At 40.3% G+C, this 21,290-nt stretch overlaps 1 protein-coding gene and 1 non-coding gene across 3 annotated transcripts in view; one reads left to right on the top strand and one right to left on the bottom strand.

Moving 5' to 3' along the window:
* The first annotated feature begins 4,237 nt into the window (after positions 1-4,237).
* MCCC2 (methylcrotonyl-CoA carboxylase subunit 2) overlaps positions 4,238-21,290 on the top strand; it is a 63,805-nt gene continuing 46,752 nt past the window's right edge. The window contains exons 1-5 of one of the 2 annotated variants that reach the window (XM_060009339.1): positions 4,238-4,495; positions 7,870-7,936; positions 15,361-15,445; positions 17,632-17,733; positions 19,889-20,016. In XM_060009339.1, coding sequence (XP_059865322.1) covers positions 4,367-4,495; positions 7,870-7,936; positions 15,361-15,445; positions 17,632-17,733; positions 19,889-20,016 — 511 coding nt within the window. In that variant the 5' untranslated portion in view covers positions 4,238-4,366. Of the gene's footprint in view, positions 4,496-7,869; positions 7,937-14,531; positions 14,603-15,360; positions 15,446-17,631; positions 17,734-19,888; positions 20,017-21,290 lie in introns of those variants that run through there. The other variant, XM_060009340.1, reaches the window with a different exon arrangement.
* TRNAY-GUA (transfer RNA tyrosine (anticodon GUA)) lies at positions 15,569-15,641 on the bottom strand. Its single transcript has one exon. It is a non-coding gene; the product is annotated as a tRNA-Tyr (tRNA).

Here is a 21,290-nt window from a genome sequence, read left to right as displayed (position 1 = left end):
CCCCAGCCAAGGAATTCTTGATTTTATATTTTTTTCAAAAGCTTTTTAAAATTTTTTCATAATCCTGGTCTTTGATGGATGCAATATATTTTCATTTCTCCAAGGATGTTATAGTTTCTTCTGTTCCTTGCCCTGATGGTTTCTTTTTTGTTTGTTTGTTTTTGTTTTCTTGGTGGTAGTGGGTGTCTTTTTCTTTTCCTTTTAAACATTTCTTTCTTTCTGTTTTTTTTTTTTTTTTTTCGTATTGAAAGCTTTCTTCAGAGTCCAGAGTGTTAACCATTATGGAACTGCAACAGAAAGCTTTCTTCAAATGCCCATTGATCCTTGGCTATCCATGCATATGTTAGAGAAAGTCTAAAAAAGCTGATTAGGAGCTTTTTACAAGCTTATTGGAGGGTAGGTAGGATATGTCAGTTTGTAGGTTACACTGTAGGTCAATTTTCTTCTTTTTTGTTTTTTTTCTTTTCTTTTTTTTTTTTTTGCGGTATGGGGGCCTCTCACCGTTGTGGCCTCTCCCGTTGCGGAGCACAGGCTCCGGACGCGCAGGCCCAGCAGCCATGGCTCATGGGCCCAGCCACTCCACGGCATGTGGGATCTTCCTGGATCGGGGTATGAACCCGTGTCCCCTGCATCTGCAGGCAGACTCTCAACCACTGCGCCACCAGGGAAGCCCCAATTTTCTTTTTTAAATGTTGCTTTTTTTTTTTTTTAATTGGCTGCACTGGGTCTTAGTTGCAGCATGCAGTATCTATTTCCCTGACCTGGGATCGAACCTGGGCCCCCTGCATTGGGAGCAGGGAGTCTTAACCACTGGACCCCCAGGGAAATCCCTGTGGATCAATCTTCCAGGGAGTTTTTTCACTGGAGAACCTCAAATGTCACTTTGTAGATCTTTTCTGTAAAATGGTAAGGTTTCTCTAGACTCCCTTCTATATAAATCTGGTAGCCAGCATTTTGGAACTGGGTGGGAAAAGAGACTTGAGGGGAGGGGCTCTCTTGATTTGGCCTTCAGACTGTCACTTAATCTCTCTGGTCTCAATTTGGCACTTCACCAGTGCCTAGTGTCCCTAAATTTGGAACATTTCAGATTCAGTTTCTCCAGGGAATATATATCTCCTGGACAGACTGGGGGGTGGAAACCTGGGGTTTTAACTACTTCTTCTGCAAATTTTCAAGTAGTTCCACCATTTCTTGGTCTCTACCACCTTTCTCCACTTCTATGCACATATTTCTCTGTACCTGGTACCACCAATTCCTGGTACCACCAATTCTGAGAGGCAAATTGACTTGTTACTTGTTTGTATTTTCCACTGCAAGCACTTAGATTTCAACTTCCTTTATTTTGCCAAATTTATTATTCCAATTTTTGCCTATTGTCTTTATATATCCCCTAGTTTAATTGAAGGTGGGATATGAATTATTTTTTGTGTTCCTTTGTTGCTCTGGGATCATTTCTGAGAGAAGGAGGTAAAAAATACCTTTATTTTCATGATAAAAGTTGAATTATTGTATTCCCTTAAAAATGAAAATTAATAAAGAAAAATGTAAAAAGTAAATCTGAATACTACGGACAACTGAACACCAACAAATTGGATTATCTAGATGAAATGGACAAATTCTTAGAAACAAAACCTACCAAGACTACATCACAAAGAAATAGATAACCTGAATAGACCTATAACTAGTAAGAAGACTAAACAGTAATCAAAAAATCTCCCCACAAAGAAAAGCACTGAATATGACGGCTTCACTGGTGAATTCTACCAAACATTTGAAGAAGAACAAATACCAATCTTTCTCAAACTTTTCCAAAAACTTGGAGAGGAGGGAACACTCCCTAACTCATTCTATAAGGCCAGCATTATCCTGACGTGAAAGCAGGACAAAGACGCTACAAAAAAACAAAACAAAACAAAAAAAACCCCCAAAAAACTATAGACCAATATCCCTTATGAACACTGATACAAATATCCTTAATAAAATACTGGCAACTGAATTCAGCGGCATACTAAAAGGATTATATATCATGACCAAGTGAGGTTTATTCCTGAAATGCAAGGATGGTACAACATAGAAAAAAATGATCAATGTAGTTCACAACATTAACAGAATGAAGGAACAAACTTCACATGATCATCTCAATTGATGCAGAAAAAGTAGATGACAAAATTCAAACTTTTTCATGATAAAAATATTCAACAAACTAGGAATAGAAGGAAACCTCCTTAACATCATAAAAGCCACATGTGAGGGACTTCCCTGGTGGCGCAGTGGTTAAGAATCCCCCTGCCAACGCAGGGGACATGGGTTCGAGCCCTGGTCCAGGAAGATCCCACAGGCCGCGGAGCAACTAAGCCTGTATGCCACAACTAGTGAGCCTGTGCTCTAGAGCCCGCAAGCCACAACTACTGAAACCAGCTCTCCGCAACTACTGAAGCCTGCGCGCCTGGAGCCCGTGCTCCGCAACCAGAAACCACCACAATGAGAAGCCTGTGCACCGCAACGAAGAGTAGCCCCCGCTCACCACAACTAGAGAAAGCCCGCGCGCAGCAATGAAGACCCAATGCATCCAAAAAAAAAAAGTCACATGTGAAAAACTCACAGCAAACACTACACTCAATGGTGAAAGGCTGAAAAGTGTTCCTCTCAGACCAGGAAAAAGGCAAGGATGTTCACTTTCACCACTTCAATTCAACATAGTACTAGAAGTTTTAGCTGGAGCAATTAGGTAAGAATGAGAAATAAAAGACATTTAAATTGGAAAGGAAAAAGTAAGATTATCTCTATTCACAGATGGCTTTTACAAAGCCCTAAAGATTACACACACGCACACACACACACACACACACACACACACAAAACCTGTTAGAATTAATAAATGAATTCAGCAAATTGGCAGTATACTAACTTAGCATGCAAAAATCAGTTGCATTTCTATACACTAATAATGAACAAACTGAAAAGGAAATTATGAAAACAATTCCATTTACAATAGCATCAAAAAGAATAAAATAGGAATTAACCAAGGAGGTGAAAGACTTGCGCAATGGAAACGAAAAAACACTGCTGAAAGAAATTAAAGAAGACATAAATAAATGGAAACACATCCCATGTTCATGGATTGGAAGACTTAATATTGTTAAGATGTCAATGCTACCCAACATGATCAACAGATTCAATGCCGCCCCTATAAAAATTCTGGCATTTTTTGCAGAAATAGAAAAACCTACCCTAAAATTAAGATGGAATCTCAAGGGATCCTGGATAGCTAAAAAAATCTTGAAAAAGAACAAAGCTGGAAGACTCACACTTAATGATTTCAAAACTTACTACAAACCTACAGTAATCAAAAAACTGTGTGGTACTGGCATAAAGACAGACATACAGACCAATGGAACAGAATACAGAGTCCAGAAATAAATCATTGCTTATGAAATAATTTTTCACAAGGGTGCCAAGACTATTCAATGGGGAAAGGACAGTCTTTACAACAAATGATATTGGGAAAACTGGGTATCTATATACAAAAGAATGAAGCCACACCCTTACCTAACACCATATACAAAAATTAAATCTAAGACTTAAGTGGACCAAAAGAAGATTAATTTTTTCTCACTGTCCAGTGGATGAGAAATTGTGAGGAAGCTCAGATTTGTTATAGGCAAAGTTTTAGAAGTACGTTATAATTGTACATCTAAGTTGTAATTTATCACTATTAGAATTTTTATTTACTTGTTTATGTTCTCTCCGCTTTATAAAAGAGGACACTGCCTGTTCTCCACTGTATTCCCCGCTCCAGAAGAGCACTTGGTAGGGGACATTAAAGACATATTTGATTAATGAATGGTTATCCCCTTAAAGAGTTTCTTAGGGCAGCTTAATAAGCCTGTTCAGTTTCCAGCTCTCATATAAGGATAAGCTTTTTCAAGCCCCGGAACACCCTTCGTAGCAGCAGGGGAAGAAGAAAACAGCACATAGAAAAAGCACAGAGGCCGACAGCAAGCAAACTCAGCCGCAGCTCCTAAGCTCAGCATCTCGGGAGACCGGGAGGACGCAGAAGGGTCGCTCCACCCCGGGAACCGCAACGCTCCGGGGCTCGCGATGGGACAGGCCTCACGGGGCTGCACTTCTGTCCCTTATTCGCTGAATTCAGGGGGCGTGGTGCTCAGCGCTGACCAATCACGGGCGGCGTGCGCCGGCACGTGCCGAGGCTGGCCTCAGAATCGGGGAGGTTTCAGGCGGGTTGGGACTGCAAAGGCCTGGGCTGAGCTGTATCCCGAAGCGTGGGAATTGGAGGGGAAAGCCGCGGCCCCGGACCGGCGCAGGCCGCTCTCTCACGCTCCTTCCTGCCTCTGTGCCTGCTGCCATGTGGGCCGCCCCGAGATTAGCTTTGCGGCGGTGCGCCCGCGCCGCTGCCCCCGCGCCGCGCGCCTATCATGGGGACTCCGTGGCGACGCTGGGCACCCAACCGGACTCGAGCTCTGCCATCTACCAGGTAGGGCGGGTGAGCGGCCCGGGCCTGGAGTACCCAGCCCGAGTCAGTGATTCCTCTTCACCGACGGCACAAGGCGTTGGCCAGACTGGGAAGCAGGTACAGGGTAGGCACACTTCAGCAGTCGCTGCTGTTTTCTCTGGATCCCCAGTCATGATTCGGGGACGCACCAGGGGGTCGTGAGGTTTGAAAAAGAAAACAATTCCAAATCAGGTACATTTTAGTTCACTTTTAGCACTGGCACTATACTTTGTATCTTTAAAATCATTGGTTCGCAAAACCAGTGGCTCTCTGGCTTAGCAGTCACCTGGGAGCTTGTTGAATATATGGCTGCCTTAGCCCCACCCTGGACCTTTTCCGTCTCTAGGGTGGGGTCCTGGTGTTTGCATTGTTAATGAAGTTGTTGAGAGGGGAGGGCAGGGCCTTGGTGGCAGCCAGCTTTGGGAACCACTGGCCTAGCACAGCTGACCCTGGGTTGTGCTTACCAGACTTGAAATGGTTGGTTATGTTAATAGAAAATATTTATCTTTAAATGACTTTTCTTGGAATTGGGAGGTATCACAACGTTAAAGAAACAACTCCTGGTTTGTGAAATATCAGAGCTGGAAATTTTCAGTCTGTTCCATGGTTTCTAAGCCTGTACAGATAACATTTAAATTGTGCAAATAACTTTCAGAGAAGACTTTTTCTGGCTGCGCTGCTGCGGCAGGTGGGATCTTAGTTCCCCGACCAGGGATCGAACCCGCATCCCCTGCATTGGAAGCTCAGAGTCTTAACCACTGGACCGCCAGGAGGTTCCCTCAGAGAACACATTTTAAATAATTCCTGCCTTTGGGAAAACAAGGAGATTTTGATTGAAAGGAAATCAGCAGGCTGAGGCAGAAACAGTATCCAATGGGAGACTTCCAAAAGTCTTTAGATGTCCTGGGATCAGGAGAGAATGTTTAATTCAGAAACATTAAGTGGTTACTGTGGTCTAGCCACTATTTTAGATATTTGGGATAGATGTGTAGGAATGGAATCATAATTTTGTGGGGGAGATGACAAGAAAGCAATGCATTGTGATGAGTGATGTCTAAAGCTTAAAAAAGGTGGTTGCACATAGGAGGCAGTGAGTGAGTTGGATCTTGAGTTGGGTAAGAACTGGCCAGGTTCAGGATGGAGAATGGGAGGCAAGATTATACAAACTAAAGGAGTTATGAGAACATAGGTACCAAGTTATGAAAGTGGTTAGTGGGAGTGAGAACTTGGAAGTCCCGGCCAGGGTGAGGAATTCATGGAGTAGATGGGATTGCTTATGCAGCCAGGTAGAGGAGGGAAGCCATGTGTAGAAGGCATATTTAGATTTCACTTTGCAGTCTGTCTGCTAAGATGTTTAAGTAGAGAAGTGGCATGATCCTATGGACATGGTAGAATAATCAGTGTGGCTGCAGTGTGGAGAATGGGTTTCCCACCATTCTGAATGTGGCTTCTTGGCTGGGTGTTCTCTTGGTTGCTGTAGACCTCTGAGTGTTTTCCAGAGCTCCTGTAAGGTTACTTTAGCCAGTTTTGGGTTGTTTTGTGATGTCTCTGTGGGGGAATAAGGGCCTGGAGCTTCCTGCTCTGCCATCTTTTTGAAGTCAGGTCTCGGCTGATGTATTTGATGGTGGCTGCTAGCTAGGGGTTAGGGAGTGTGAGCCTGAGATTATAACTTCTTTCTCTATGTAAAATGTTTTATGTTCTGGTTCAGTCTGTGCACCAGTAATTAGAATAAGAAAGTAGCTGTGCTATGGTGGAAAAAGCACTGGCTTAGTATTTCATGTATGTTTAAAAGCTAACAAGCAACATATTTCCATAGGGGGAAAAAGACCTGGTGGAAATGTGCTAAAGTGTCAACAGTGGCCCTTTCAGTGGGCAGAAGAGACATTGTAGCATGTTGCTTTAAGAGTGAGTTTCTGGAGTTGGTGGATTTTGGTTTAAATCCTAATTCTACTACTTGTTAGCTGAGTGACCTTGGACTAATTACTGTATTAGCCAGATTTTGCTTCAGTAATGCTGAGTAGCAACCAATCCCAAGATCTCAGTGTTCAAAAGAACAAGTCTTTATTTTTTGTGCTTGGATCTATGGGTTGGTTGTGGCAGTTCTGCTCTAGGACTGTAGTAGATTCAGGTCTGCTCTACTTGTTTCTTATTCCAGGACCCAGAATGAAGGGGCAGTGGCTGCTGTGGGATGCTCCTCTCGTAATAGAAGGCTGGGGCACAAAGAGGAGAGCATGGAAACACTTTGTCCTTCTTAAAGCCTCTTCTTGCGATTGGTACACTGTCACTTTTGCCCACATTCCACTCATCAAAGCAAGTAATACGGACAGATTCAGAGACTGTGGGGTAGGGAAGTATAATCTCACAGTGAACCTTGGCTAGGATGGGAGGGAAGGAAGAATTTAAAATAAGTAGTACAGTTTACCTTATGGTCTAATATGGCTGCTTAAGCTCCAGCTATTGTGTCTGAGTTCCATGTGCAAAGGAGGAGAAAGGGTGAATAGGTAAAAGGACACCCTCACCTTCTTGTCCTTTTTTTTAAGGAGCCTTTCTAGAAGTCATACCTAACAACTTCTGCTTATATCTCATTGGTTAGAGTTTAGTCACATGGCCACACTTGTCTGAAAAAGGAGGCTGGGATTATTTTATTTTTATATTTTTTGGCCGTGCCATGTGGCTTATGGGATCCTAGTTCCCCAACCAGGGATTGAACCCATGCCATTGGCAGTGAAAGCCCGGAATCCTAACCACTGGACCACCTGGGAATTCCCGCCTGTTCCTTTTTAAAATAGGATCCATTTTCCCCCTGGGCTTTGTTTTTAATTACTTACTGTAAGTACGTAATTACTGTAATTTGTCAGTAAGTGTAAAACAAGTATTTCTGCATTGGTTGGAATCTCCTCACGATAGTGGTTGAGGGGACAGAAAAAATAAGACGGCATTCTAACCCTCAAAGGGCTTATATTCATTGACAAAAGAAAACAAATACTAGAGATCAATTAAGTTCTGTAGATGTGTAAGGAAGGAAGTTGTTAAAATGAATGGGAGTAGCCAGAAATTGTGTTGGAGATGAGATGGAACATCAGTTAGGCTTTAAAAGGGGGGTGAGATTTGGATAGATGGACCAGAGAGGGGGGTGGTAGTGCAGAAGAGCTTGAGCAAAGACAGAGAGGCACAAATTAATCTTTTTTACACGTTGGAGTTGGCCCAGCACAGAGGCCACACAGGTGGCAAAGTGGCCCAGTGTGGAGGCCACATGGGGTTGGCATGTAATGCTGTTCTCCTTAACCCTTATTATGGTAAAAAAAGTCATTGCTTTCCTATAATACTCTCCCTGTTTTTCTTTGCTTCTGTTTTAGGAAAACTACGAGCAGATGAAAGCACTAGTAAATCAGCTCCGTGAACGAGCACAGAACATCAGACTGGGTAAGCACTCATTTATTCTTCAGTTTATGCTTTTAATTAAGATGTCCCTTATAATTATTCATTTTAGGAAAAACTAGTAGCATCAGGCTTTTGACTCTTCAAGACTGTGCATTTGCTGTTGGTGGGAATGTAAATTGAGGCAGCCATTACGGAACACAGTATGGAGGTCCTTAAAAAACTGAAAAGAGAGCTACCATATGATCCAGCAATTCCACTCCTAGACGTATATCTGGAAAAGATGAAAACTCTAATTCAAAAAGATACAGTGTACCCCAGTGTTCATAGCAGCACTATTAACAAGAGCCAAGACATGGAAACAACCCAGATTTGGTTTAAGATGTGGTATATATATCCACATAAATATATGGGTGTATACTCAGCCATAAAAAAGAAGGGAATATTGCCATTTGTAGCAACATGGATGGACCTAGAGAATATCATACTAAGTGAAGTAAGTCAGGAAGAGAAAGACAAATATTATATGATATCACTTATATGTGGAATCTAAAAAATAATGCAAATGAATCTATATACAAAACAGAAACACACACACATAGGAAACAAACTTGTGGTTACCAAAGGGGAAAGGGAAGGGGGGAGAGATAAATTAGGAGTATGGGATTAACAGATACAAATTACTATACGTAAAATAGATAAGCAACAAGAATTTACTGTATAACACAGGGAACAATATTCACTATCTTGTGATAACTGATAATGGAAAATAATCTGAAAAAAAAATATAAAACTGAATCACTTTGCTGTACACCTGAAACTAACACAATAATATAAATCAACTATACTTTAATTTAAAAAAAAACGCATTTGTTGGCATGCAGACATCTTATTTTTTCCTATTACTTGGCCAGATTTTCTGCTCTTATAGCACTGCCATTATTTGGGAGAAAGTAGATTTCCCCCAAATCTACTGGATTAAACAAGTTTGGGATTGAACCTGGGCCACGGCAGTAAAAGCACCAAATCCTAACCACTAGACCACCAGAGAACTCCCTCATCCATTTTTAAAACTATTTCTTCTTAAGGTTTTTATTTCAGCCACAGCATCACACTGAAATTTTTGTTTCACTTGAAGCAACTAAACCATTTCCTGTCCATTAGTCATATTCATACTACATACTACATTTTGCATAATTGTGAATTTTCTGCTGTGTCATGTAATTTGGAAATAATTTCTATCTGGGTTTATTGCTAATTAAATAAATGAGATATCCTAAAAACTTTGTAAATTGTCATTTTAAATTTTTAAATTGTGGACATAATAGACATTTTTTTGCTTGGAAGAAATTGCATCATAGGGAGGAATATAAAATATTAATGTATAAACAAGTACCACATCACATTCTATTGTGCCCTTATTGGTATATATGACAATTTAGAAGGCTATGTGACTTGAAACTATTGGCCATGTCCAAAGGAAGAGTCTTAATATATTACAAGTACCTAACTGAGAAGGAACTATATGAATTTTACAGCCTTCATTTAAAAAGAATTCTCCCCAATGTCCTCATAAAGAATCTATTTTATCTGTAAACCTGTGGTTTAAGGGTATTGTTTCATTCCTGGGTATAATCTTATCACACTCAGAGGACAGACTTTTAGTAGAAGTCATTAGTGAAATAATTTAGCAAAACCTTGATAGATTTCTCTTTAGTTTAAATAAAAATGTTTTTTATATTTTTCTCCTCTGAGGATTTTAAGGATGGAGGCAAGGTAATTAATTAATGGCAGATGAACAGAAAGACCATCCAAAGTTGTATATTCACTTGTGTAGGTGTTAGGGAAGAAATAAGCTCAGTATTTTGGTCCTTTGTAGAATTTTGAGGGTGGAAGTCTGGACTGGTTACTCTAATAATTAAGCAACTTTGGTCCAGTTATTTAATCCCTCTAGTAAATTTTCAGTACCTCATTCCTAACTTGAGACTTAGGAGTGGGTCTGTGAATTATAGGCATTATTCATTCCAAGCACACATTGCTGTCTTTTTTTGACTTAATAGATTAATCAAAATTAATTGAAAAGACCAGAAATTAAATCCATTTGGAATATCTTGGTCTCTGTCTTTTGTACTATCGTAGTTTAGGGTCAAAATCAATTAAATCCTGTAAAAGTTACCATGACATGAACAAATAGATATGCAACTCAGTGTGGGACCAGTTGAAGCAAAGACCTCATTCAGATGGCAGTAATTGCTCCCATTCTATCTATGATCTATGACAGTGCAGGGGAGAATTAAAAAAAAAAAAGTGAAGAGCGTAAACTTCGTGTAGCTCCTTCTAAGTTAGGCATTTGTAATATATGAAGAATATTGTTTTGATGATGGCTGTATTTAGTTCCTTTGGATTTAAGTCACAAAAATCCAAATCAAACTTGTTTAATCCAGAAACCGACAACCAAACCATGGAAAGAAAGTGCTGAATGAAGCGGGGGGCTCCAGCCCCAACAGGACTCACTGTCTCTGCCCATCTTCTCTCATTTCAGGATGTGTATATATGTGTGGACTGCATTCTCTCTGGCTTCTCTGTGAGCTGGGGAACTATGTCGCTGGTAGGTCAGGGATTGCATTCTTAGAGTTTACAATCTGAAGGAAAGATCTAGTTATCCTTTCATCTCCGATTTGGAAAACTTTGATGGGTTCACTTGGGTCCCATGTTCATTCTTTGGCCCAGCCACTGTATCCAGGGGGATATAGTACTTAATGGTGCCAGCCTGGACCCATGTCCACCAGGGCTAAAGTGTACTGTGGCTGGCAGCTCCTGGAACTTCATGGTGGTGGCAGTACTGTTTTCAGGAAAAGGGGAAAGGAAAGCACACAGTCAAAAAGCAAAGATGTCAATTACACTGTCCCCAGACCACCCTAATTTCTCTCTAGGGAGAGAGGGGTGTAAGTAGGAGGGTGACTTGTGAAAACAGGGGTAGTGGATATTTGCCATCCTTTTTGACCAGGTAGCTCTCGAACCCCTGTGCTAAGTGTGAGGAAATGGTGTTAAAAAATGACATGAGTTTTTGTCTACTGGGTATGATTCGAGAGGCAAAATATCCTGCTGGTAGGCTTTTCAGAATGATGACTAGAATGATGACTAGAAGCCATCTTGGAATAAGGTCTTGTCTCCTGAAAAAGAACCAAAACCCTTGTTGAGATGAAAGTATGTTTTGTTAGGGAGCAGAATTGATGAATTGATCATTCCCTTTGGATATTAAGACTAGAGGGTTTGAATAAGAGGTGGTAGAGTCCTCCAGCACTGAGCATCTGCTGGGGATGGCAGGTTCTGATCATCTGACGCTCTGGTCTCTAAAGGGGAAGACGACTGAGCAGGGCTCCTTGGGAGGGAAGCCAGGAAAGGACAAAGCCTTCTTCACAGTGTTGCCTGGGACTAGTACTGTTATGCCAAGAAAATGGGTATTACACAGATATGTATAATTTAAAAGTAATATATGCTTATGTTATATAATATATATATTATACTTATAGAAATTTTGGAAAATAGAGAAAAGTATAAAGAAGAAAAGAACAAAATATCACCTATCAGTAATACCTCTAAACACATTAAAAAATTATATTATTCAAGTATTGTTGATTTACAATGTTGTGTTAATTTCTGCTGTATAGCAGTGATTCAGTTATGCATATATATATGTATATATATACACACATTCTTTTTCATATTCTTTTCCGTTATGGTTTATCACAGGATATTAAATATAGTTCCCTGTGCTATACAATAGGACCTTATTGTTTATCCATCCTATATGTAATAGTTTGTATCTGCTAATCCCAAACTCCCAACCCATTCCTCTCCAACCCCCTCCTCCCTCGGCAACCACAAGTCTATTCTCCGTGTCTGTGAATCTGTTTCTGTTCGTAGATAAGTTCGTTTTTATCATATTTTAGATTAATATGTGGTATTTGTCTTTCTGATTTACTTCACTTAGTGTGATAATCTCTAGGTCATCCATGTTGCTGCAAATGGCATTATTTCATTCTTTTTTATGGCTGAGTAGTGTTGCATTGTGTGTGTATATATATATTTTGTCCAGATGTATGCCCAGGAGTGGGATTGCTGGATCATATGGTAGCTCTATTTTTAGTTTTTTGAGGAACCTCCATACTGTTTTCCATAGTGGCTGCACCAGTTTACATTCCCACCAACAGTGTAGGAGGGCTCCCTTTTCTCCGCACCCTCTCCTGCATTTGTTGTTTGTAGACTTTTTAATGATGGCCATTCTGACTGACGTGAGGTGGCACCTCATTGTAGTTTTGATTTGCATTTCTCTAATATATAATTAACGATGTTGAGCGTCTTTTCATGTGCCTGTTGGCCACCTGTATAGACATCCTGACTTTTATTTATTTATTTATTTTAAAACTAAATTTATTTATTTTATTTATTTATTTTTGTTTGCATTGGATCTTCTTTGCTGCATGTGGGCTTTCTCTAGTTGCGGCGAGCGGGGCTACTCTTTGTTGCGGTGCGTGGGCTTCTCATTGTGGTGGCTTCTCTTGTTGCGGAGCACGGGCTCTAGGCACATGGGCTTAGTAGTTGTGGCACATGGGCTTAGTTGCTCCGTGGCATGTGGGATCTTCCCGGACCAGGGCTCGAACCCACGTCCCCTGCACTGGCAGGCAGATTCTTAACCACCGTGCCACCAGGGAAGCCCCATCCTGACTTTAAAATTCATAAGATTTCCTAAGTAATTTTCAGATAAGAAGGAGTGACAGTGTTTCAGGTTGCTTTGAAAGTTAATCCTTGAAGTTTTCATTTGATAGAACTTGTGATAAATAAAAAGTTGACAATAATGAGTGGACTCTTGTTCTCCGTTTTGTCTTTTCCTTTCTTTCTGCCTCACTGCTACCTTTGTTTCAGATTTCTTCTCAGGGCACCATCTTTGCTATCCCCTTTGGTTCTTGTTGGAGCATGTAGGATTGCTAGTAGTGGCTTAGTCATTTCTGTAGGTGGAACAAGGATTAACCCAGCTGTGTTATTCGTGGTAGCCAGAACTAAGTACTTTGATTAACACAAGTTAACTGAAGGGCTCTAAGTGTTTTGATAGATTCAGAAGTGCTTAGTTTTTCTAAAACTGGGTAATAATTTTATTGATATAGAAAAACACAAGTAGTTTTTGGTGGTTGAAAAGGGGTCTTTTAATGACCTTAAGATAAGGCTTGTGTAGTTTTTTAAAAAACTTATTTTACTGAAGTATAGTTGATTTACATGTCATGTTAATTTCTGCTGTACAGCAAAGTGATTCAGTTATACATATATATACATTTTTCATATTCTCTTCAATTACAATTTATTACAGGATATTAAATATAGTTCCCTGTGCTATACAGTAGGACCTTGTTGTTTAAGGCTTGTGTAGTTTTTGAAAACCTTTGGAAATTCAAGTTAAACTGCATGCAGGTAGCTCCAGCAATGCATATAGCACCGTTGAAGTGACCTCAGTTAGACATTTGAGCTGTGCACCCAGAGGCAGACAGCTATGTTGCGACTGCCCCCTGGTGACAGAGATAAAAAGATGCTATAAACTGTAAAATGCTTCCTGATTTTAGGGGTGTTAAAATGTGAACAAAATGTGTGTTTTAGAATCAGTGCAATGTGGTAAATGAGATAGAAGGAAAACATCAGGCTTTTCTGGCTCTGAGTCTGTGAGAGTGGAGATAGTTAAAGCAAAATCTTTTAAGAGTAATCCTTGGAAAACTAAGGTGCTGTGACATTCTGTCTTTTTGTGGTGGTCCACATATCCTAGGCCAGTTTAAATGCCAGAGGAGCTGAATTCTGTGACCTGAGAATCTGTATCAAGGATAGCACTCTTTCTGGTTTTTCCTAATAAAAACAGAATTCACTAGGTGCTCGGAATAGCAAAGTGAAGCTCTAGGCAGAATTAAGAATAGTGTTGCTCTAAGTACTAACAAAACAAAACAAAACACAGATATGTTTTCTTATCTCTTTTTCATCCCACCCTCCCCTGCCATGCTTTTTCCTGCTATCCCCTTAGTGGACGCTTATGTCGCCAAACTCTCCAAAGACCCTCACCCAAGCCTGGTCTTCTTTGCAGTGTCTTAGGTTTATTTTTCTTTAATACTTAACTTTTAAACAGCTTTATTAAGGTATAATTGATATACAGTAAGCTGCATTATTTAAAGCTTACAGTTTGATGAGTTTTGATATATGTATACATCCGTGAAACCGTCACCACAATCAAGACGATGAATGTGTCACTCTCAGAAGTTTCCTCTGCCCTTTGTCACTCTCTCGTCCTCCTTCTCTCCTATAACTATACACACCTCAGTAGGACACTCTGGAGAAAAGGGGAAAGCTGTTTGATTTAATTCATACTATCTTGTAAGGCTTTCCCTCCCAGAATAATTTTCATTTTAAAAGATTAGATGCATGTTACGATTTTCTTGGTTACCTTAAGGCAGATTTAGTCTTAAAAATATACCCTCTACCTTTTCAGAAAAAAAAAAAAATCCCCTTAGACATAGGAAAGTCCTGATTTGAAAATAATGTTGCGCTACTTGGAGGCTTGTTTGAAATCTGTATGAACTTATTTTCTCACCTAAAAAACAAATAGCTTTCTTCAACAGCTGAACATTTCAGTAGACAAGGAGTATATTAAGATGGAATTCTTGGGCAACAGTGAAGGTAAATATATTAAGGTACAATTTTATCGTCTGTTCTGATTATTTACTGTGGTTTGCTGAGAGTGGGTTGTGGATATTCCCCAGGTACCGAACCCAGCCGTTCTCAGGCTGGGTGAGGTTTGGTGTACCCCTCACCTCAAGCAGCCTTACTGGGTTGGTTACCCCAGCGGACTCTTCAATTATTGTAATTTCCTTTAGTCTGGAGCAATGTCAGGAAACACGGAAGATCATCTCTGATTCAGGATACTAACAAAGGGGGACTTTTAAATTGCTATATAAGGTGTTCAACTCTCTCCTATTTGTGGGCCTAAAAATAGCACCTTTAGCTAAGTTTTTTTGTGCTTATTATGGAAATCATTTCTAAAATAATGCTTTTTACCTGGTACAAATGAAGTTAGGAACTTTTCAAATTTCACATAGCATATAGGACAGTGCTAGTATTTATAGTAGGTGTAATAAGTGTGGTGGAGATGAGACAGTATTTGCAATGTATGAGATGCAGAGAAAAGTACTGCATTATTTCCTTAAGTAATTACTACTGAATTTAGAAAATGTATAATATACTGTGGGCTCAGGGATAGATTGATTTTTAAAAATGCCAGTTTCAATGATCTGAAAAATTAGCTGTTTTTCACAGGATATGTTAAATTTTTTAAAAAGTACCATATTTTGGATTAAGGGTTATATGTTTTTCTGATATTAAGTTAAATGGAGACCTTATAATGAATTCATCTAATCGAATCATATTTTTTATCACAGGAGGTGGTGAGAAAGCCCGAGCACGTCACATATCAAGAGGAAAACTGTTACCAAGAGAAAGAGTTGACAATCTTATAGACCCAGGGTTGGTACATACCCAAGTGCTGGCTCAGGGTGTTCTCTATTCCATGGTGCTTTCTTAGACAGTTTTTTTTTGTTTTGTTTTGTTTTGTTTTTTTGCTGTGCCATGTGGCTCGTAGGATCTTAGTTCCCTGACCAGGGATTGAACCCAGGCCCTCGGCAGTTACAGTGCAGAGTCCTAACCACTGGACTGCCAGGGAATTCCCATCTTAGATAGTTTTATAAATAAATGATTTTAAATTCTGGTTCTTATCGTAAGATTCAACAACAGATGTTTATTGCGAGGCTACTGTGTGTCAGGTGCTGTTCTAGGTGCTAGTGACACATCACTGAACAAAATAGACAAAGTTCCTTGCCCTACTGGAATTTACATTGTAGCAGGAGGAGATAGAAAATAAACGATAAGTGTCATAAATTATATAGTATGTTAGAAGGTGATAAATGTCATGGGAAAAAGAAAAGACCAGCATACGGGAGAGAAAGATGAAGGTCAAGTTGTAGTTTCAAATGAGGTGGTTAGAATAGGCCTCATTGAGGTGGTGACATTTGAGCAAAGATTGGAAGGAGTGAAGAGAGATGGGCTCTGAATATCTGGGGAGAGAGCATTGCAGGCGGAGGGGAGTGTTCAGTGCGAAGGTTCTGCAGTGGGGACAGGTCACAGATGCTGATATGGAAGGGGCTGGAAGGTGGTGGGGTGGCAGGAATACACGGGGGAGTAGCAGGAGATGGGTGATTTCGGTAAGGGTTTTGTAGGCCAGTGTAAGAGTTTGGGCTTTTACTCTGACAGAAATGGGGAGATTTTGTAGGGCTTATCTGACTTAGGTTTTAAAAAGTTATTCTGGCTGTTGTCTTGTGAGTAGACTGTGGGCCTTGAGGGTGGAAGCACCAAGACCAGTTAGAGAGACGGCCTTCCCTGGTGGTGCAGTGGCTAAGACTCTGGGCTGCCAATGCAGGGGCCCGGTCAGGGAACTTAGATCCCACATGCTGCAACTAAGACCCAGCGCAGCAAAATAAATAAATAAATAAACAAACAAATAAATAAATCATAAAAAAAAAAAAAGACCAGTTCGAGAGAGAAATGAAGGCTCGAAAGTATTGTTTCGGGAGACATGCACACAGACACCCAACCTAGAGACAAACACCGCTAACACCTAGTGTGTATCCTTCTACACTGTTTTTATGCAAATATGAATCACTTTTTTTTTTTTAAAGAAAAATGGAATCATACTAAATGTGGTGTTTTATAACTCCCTGCCCACCCCTGTCTCCCGTCCCCCCAGTGTATCCTGAACATTTAAGTGACAATAATACAGTGGTTAAGAGCCTGGTCCCTTATTACGGAGCTTATTAAAACCCAGCTCTGCCACTTACTAGTAGTTGTGTGACCTTAGACAACTGACCTAATCTCTGTGTTTCAGTTTCTTCATCAGTCAGTGGGGATCATAATAGGATCCATATCAGGAGGTAGTTCTGAGGAATGAATGAGTTAGTGTTTCTGAAGCTCCTAGGAGAGAGGCTGGCATGTGGTAGGTGCTACGTAAGTGTTAGGTGCTATTCTCTTTCTATATTAATAAACACATCTGTACAACATCTTTAAAAATAAGAACCTAGTGTTCCTTTGTATGGCTATACTGTATAAATCCCCAGGGTGGTCACACTAGGTTTTTCTTTTCTTTTAAATTTATTTTATTTCTTTATTTTTGGCTGCATTGAATCTTCATTGCTGCACGTGGGCTTTCTCTAGTTGCGGCGAGCGGGGGCTACTCTTCGTTGCGGTGCGCGGACTTCTCACTGTGGTGGCTTCTCTTGTTGCGGAGCACGGGCTCTAGGCATGTGGGCTTCAGTAGTTGTGGCGCACCGGCTTCAGTAGTTGTGGCTTGTGGGCTCTAGAGCGCAGGCTCAGTAGTTGTGGCACACAGGTTTAGTGGCTCCGCGGCATGTGGGATCTTCCTGGACCAGGGCTTGAACCCGTGTCCCCTGCAATGGCAGTCGGATTCTTAGCCACTGCGCCACCAGGGAAGTCCCCTAGATTTTGTTTTTGACATTCTTTTTGTAGATTTTATGTCCAACACGCATATTTGAAACATTGCCCCATTAAAGAAGAAAATTTCCTTTTCCACGTGTTAACTGTTTAAATATGATTTTTTGAAAAACGACATTAATTCAAGCAACATCTTTTCTTCCGTTCAGGTCTCCATTCCTGGAATTATCCCAGTTTGCTGGTTACCAGTTGTATGGTGATGAGGAGGTCCCTGCCGGTGGCATTATTACAGGCATTGGGAGAGTGTCAGGGTGAGTAGTCTGCCCACACTCAGCCATGTGGTTCAGGAAGCAGGCCGAAGAGGCAGGGTGTCCAGCACTCACTGCTCTGCATGTGAGCATGTGAGTTTTATGCTCGTGATATTATTTAGGACTGAGGCTTCCTACCCAGACATGTGTTAGATTCATCTGTGGAGTGTGTGCATTTTAGCTGTTGAGATTCCATGGAGGCAAGGGCCAGGGCAAGACTGATTTTATCTTTCCACTAGAGCTGCTCTAGTGTTGGATAGTATGACTGAAAAAGAATTCACTCGTTTAAAAGGTCTAAAGTAGTACTTCATAGTAATTGAAATTGACCTTTCTTACATAATCATATGGTTGAATATGGTCAGCACTCTTTCTCTGGCAGATGATAGATGTGCAAACTAGTTAAAACCAAAAAAGAATTTATTGACTCTCTTAACTGATGAGTCTGGGCCTAGCTGGGTCGAGGAGCACAAACGGTGTTACCAGGTCACAGGATGGGTTTTGGTTTTGTTCCTAGGCAGGCCGAGCTGGCCACAGGCATCCCCAGCTTCTGCACTCTAAGCTTAGCAGCTGCAGTGGGCTGAGAGCTCCTGAGGGTGAAGGCCTGGGACCAGAGCCCATTGTTGAGCCCACGGCGTGGACGCTGAGTAGAAAGGCCTGGTCCTTGTGCTCACATCTGAAGATGGGCTTTGGGGTCAGTCCCGCTAGAACCTCAGGGATCAAAAATAGAGAAAGGGCAGTTTCTGAAAGAAAGTTTAGTTTTGTTGCCAAAATAATAGATGCTGGGTAGGCAAAACCAATAGATGTCTAATACAGTATTTTTGTGGACTAATTTTATTTCTCATTCTGTAACATGTCTGTGACCTTTTAAAAAGACAAGTAAAAGTGGTTATGTCTCTTGTCCAAGGTCGTATATATAGCAAGTGGCAGAGTCAGAATTTCAGCCTAGGTTTGTCTGACTTCATAGCCTGGGCTCTTTCCTGTACCAGAGCTTCTTAAGCTTTTCTAGTGCAGCATCCCCAGGACGGAGGAGTGACCATACTCTGGAGGTGTGGGGGGTATGGCCCAGCACCCGCCAAAGCCTAAATTCCTTTTGAAGTCTAGTTTGTTCAATGTTAAAGTCATTAGAAATGTACCTCCCACTCTATAAAATGTTAATTATAATGTGGAAAAAGGCTTTATATATAACCTAGTGAATAAAATTGATGCTCAAAGGAGAGGAGCCACATACCCTAATAAAAGAAGTACAACACTACCTGAGGCTGTGTGCTCAGCTGCTGTTCTCTACTTCATTTTCAGCAAGGATTCAATAAGTTTCTTTTTAGAATTCTAGAGAATATAAAGTGAGGTAACAAAAACATCATAAATATAAAGATTAAATTTTGTAAAGACCACACTGTTCTTCTCTCCAGTTTCAAGTGAGCCTCTGATCTTCGGGTTTCCTGGCAATACTAAGCAGGCTCCCTTACTGGCCCTCTTCATTCACTTACTTCCCTGCTTCCTGCGTGTTACTTGTGAGCCATGGTACCTGACAGGCTGGTTTTGGTGAGAAAGGGCACCACTAATGTCTCATTATAGTATATGCTTTCAGACTACTATTTTAAAGTTTGTACCTATTGTTCCTTTAAGCAAGATAAGTGTTGTACTTTAAACTTCTTTTAGTTTTATAGAAAAGCATATGGCAGTGACATGAAGAAAATATGAAAAATAAATACTTTTGATGGATCAGTTTTCCTTTTTGAAAATTACCTTCCTAAAAGGAAATTTTAAAGGTTTACCATGTGGGATTTTCTCACCCTGAGACTTGGATTCCTTGTTGTTGTATTATCTTGTATTATCTTGTTAGGACCCCTTCCTTCAAAGAACCGTTACAAAATGTGGCTTAGGTTGTTAGTTTTCCTCTACTAATATGGGGTGATGATTCTTTAAAAATCAAGTTAGAGTTTGTAAACTTATTAAAAGTGATTCATTTTATATAAATAAATATGTGAACAGTGATTAAAACTTTTATATCATAAGATTGTCTACTAATGGCTGTCCCTGGCGATATGTACTAGAAATTGCCAGGCTGTATTGGGAGTGTCTTGTAATGAGATGCAATTGGTCTTTACTTTGAAGAACTCTCTCACGTTCTCTTTCCGATGAAATTTCTGCCTTTCAGAGTAGAATGCATTATTGTTGCCAACGATGCCACTGTCAAAGGAGGTACCTACTACCCGGTGACTGTGAAGAAACACTTACGGGCACAAGAAATTGCAATGCAAAACAGGCTCCCCTGCATTTACTTGGGCAAGTCACGAGAATTGTAAAATAAACTGTTATTAGCTAGAAAAATAATAAGATTGTTTAGAAGACTATATATATATGACGTTATCAATGGATATTTTTAAAAAACTGTTGGCTTCTCTTATAATTACAAAAGAGATGCACATTCTTTGCTAAAAACTCTGGGAGAAAAAGTAAACAAGCACTAAAGTAAACAAAACTACCCATAATAACATCACTGAGGAAGAATCCCTGACAGTATTTTGGGGTTTGCCATTTTTTTCTCTACATGAGTGGTGTTTTTTTCTTCTATATATTGGGTGGGCCAAAAAGTTCCTTTGGTTTTTGAGTAAAAATAAAAGACATTTTTCATTTTCACCAAGAACTTTATTGAACAATGTATTCACCATTTTGTTCCACTACCTTCTGCCATTTTTCAGGCAACTTCATCATTCCATCTTCCCAAAACTTTTAATTTTTTTAAGCAAAAAACTGTTCCAGGTGCTTTTTACAGTCTTCCAGGGAATTGAAATTTTTTCCATTAAAAGAATTTTATAAAAACCTAAATAAATGGAAATCCGAAGGTGCAGTGTCTGGTGAATATGGTGGATGAATCAGAACTTCCCAGCCAAGCTGTAACAGTTTTTGCCTGGTCATCAAAGAAGCATGGGGTCCTGCGTTATCCGGATGGAAGATTATACCTTTTCTGTTAACTAATTCGGGACGCTTTTCCTAGAGTGCTGCTTTCAGTTGGTCTAATTGGGAGCAGTACTTGTTGGAATTAATCGTTTGGTTTTCCAGAAGGAGCTCATAATAGAGGACTCCCTTCCAATCCCACCATATACACAAAATCACCTTCTTTGGATGAAGACCAGCCTTTGGTGTGGTTGGTGGTGGTTCATTTCCCTTGCCCCACGATCTCTTCCGTTCCACATTATTGTACGGTATCCACTTTTCATCGCCCATCACAATTTGTTTTAAAAATGGCATGTTTTCATTACGTTTACATAGAGAATCGCATGTAGAAATACAGTCAAGAAGGTTTTTTTCACTTAACTTACGTGGAACCCAAACGTCAAAGCGATTCACATAACCAAGCTGGTGCAAATGATTTTCAACACTTAATTTGGATGTTTTGAGTATGTCAGCTCTCTCCCGTGTGGTATAACACTGATTGTTCTCAATTAATGTCTCGATTTGATTGCTATCCACTTCAACTGGTCTACCTGACCATGGACCGTCGTCCAGCAAGAAATCTCCAGCACGAAACTTCGCAAACCACTTTTGACACATTTGAT

This window comes from Delphinus delphis, chromosome 3 (genome assembly GCF_949987515.2).
Source record: "Delphinus delphis chromosome 3, mDelDel1.2, whole genome shotgun sequence".
Taxonomy (NCBI): domain Eukaryota; kingdom Metazoa; phylum Chordata; class Mammalia; order Artiodactyla; family Delphinidae; genus Delphinus; species Delphinus delphis.
The sequence above is the reverse complement of the archived record's forward strand: the minus strand, read 5'-3'. Positions and strand labels throughout refer to the sequence as shown.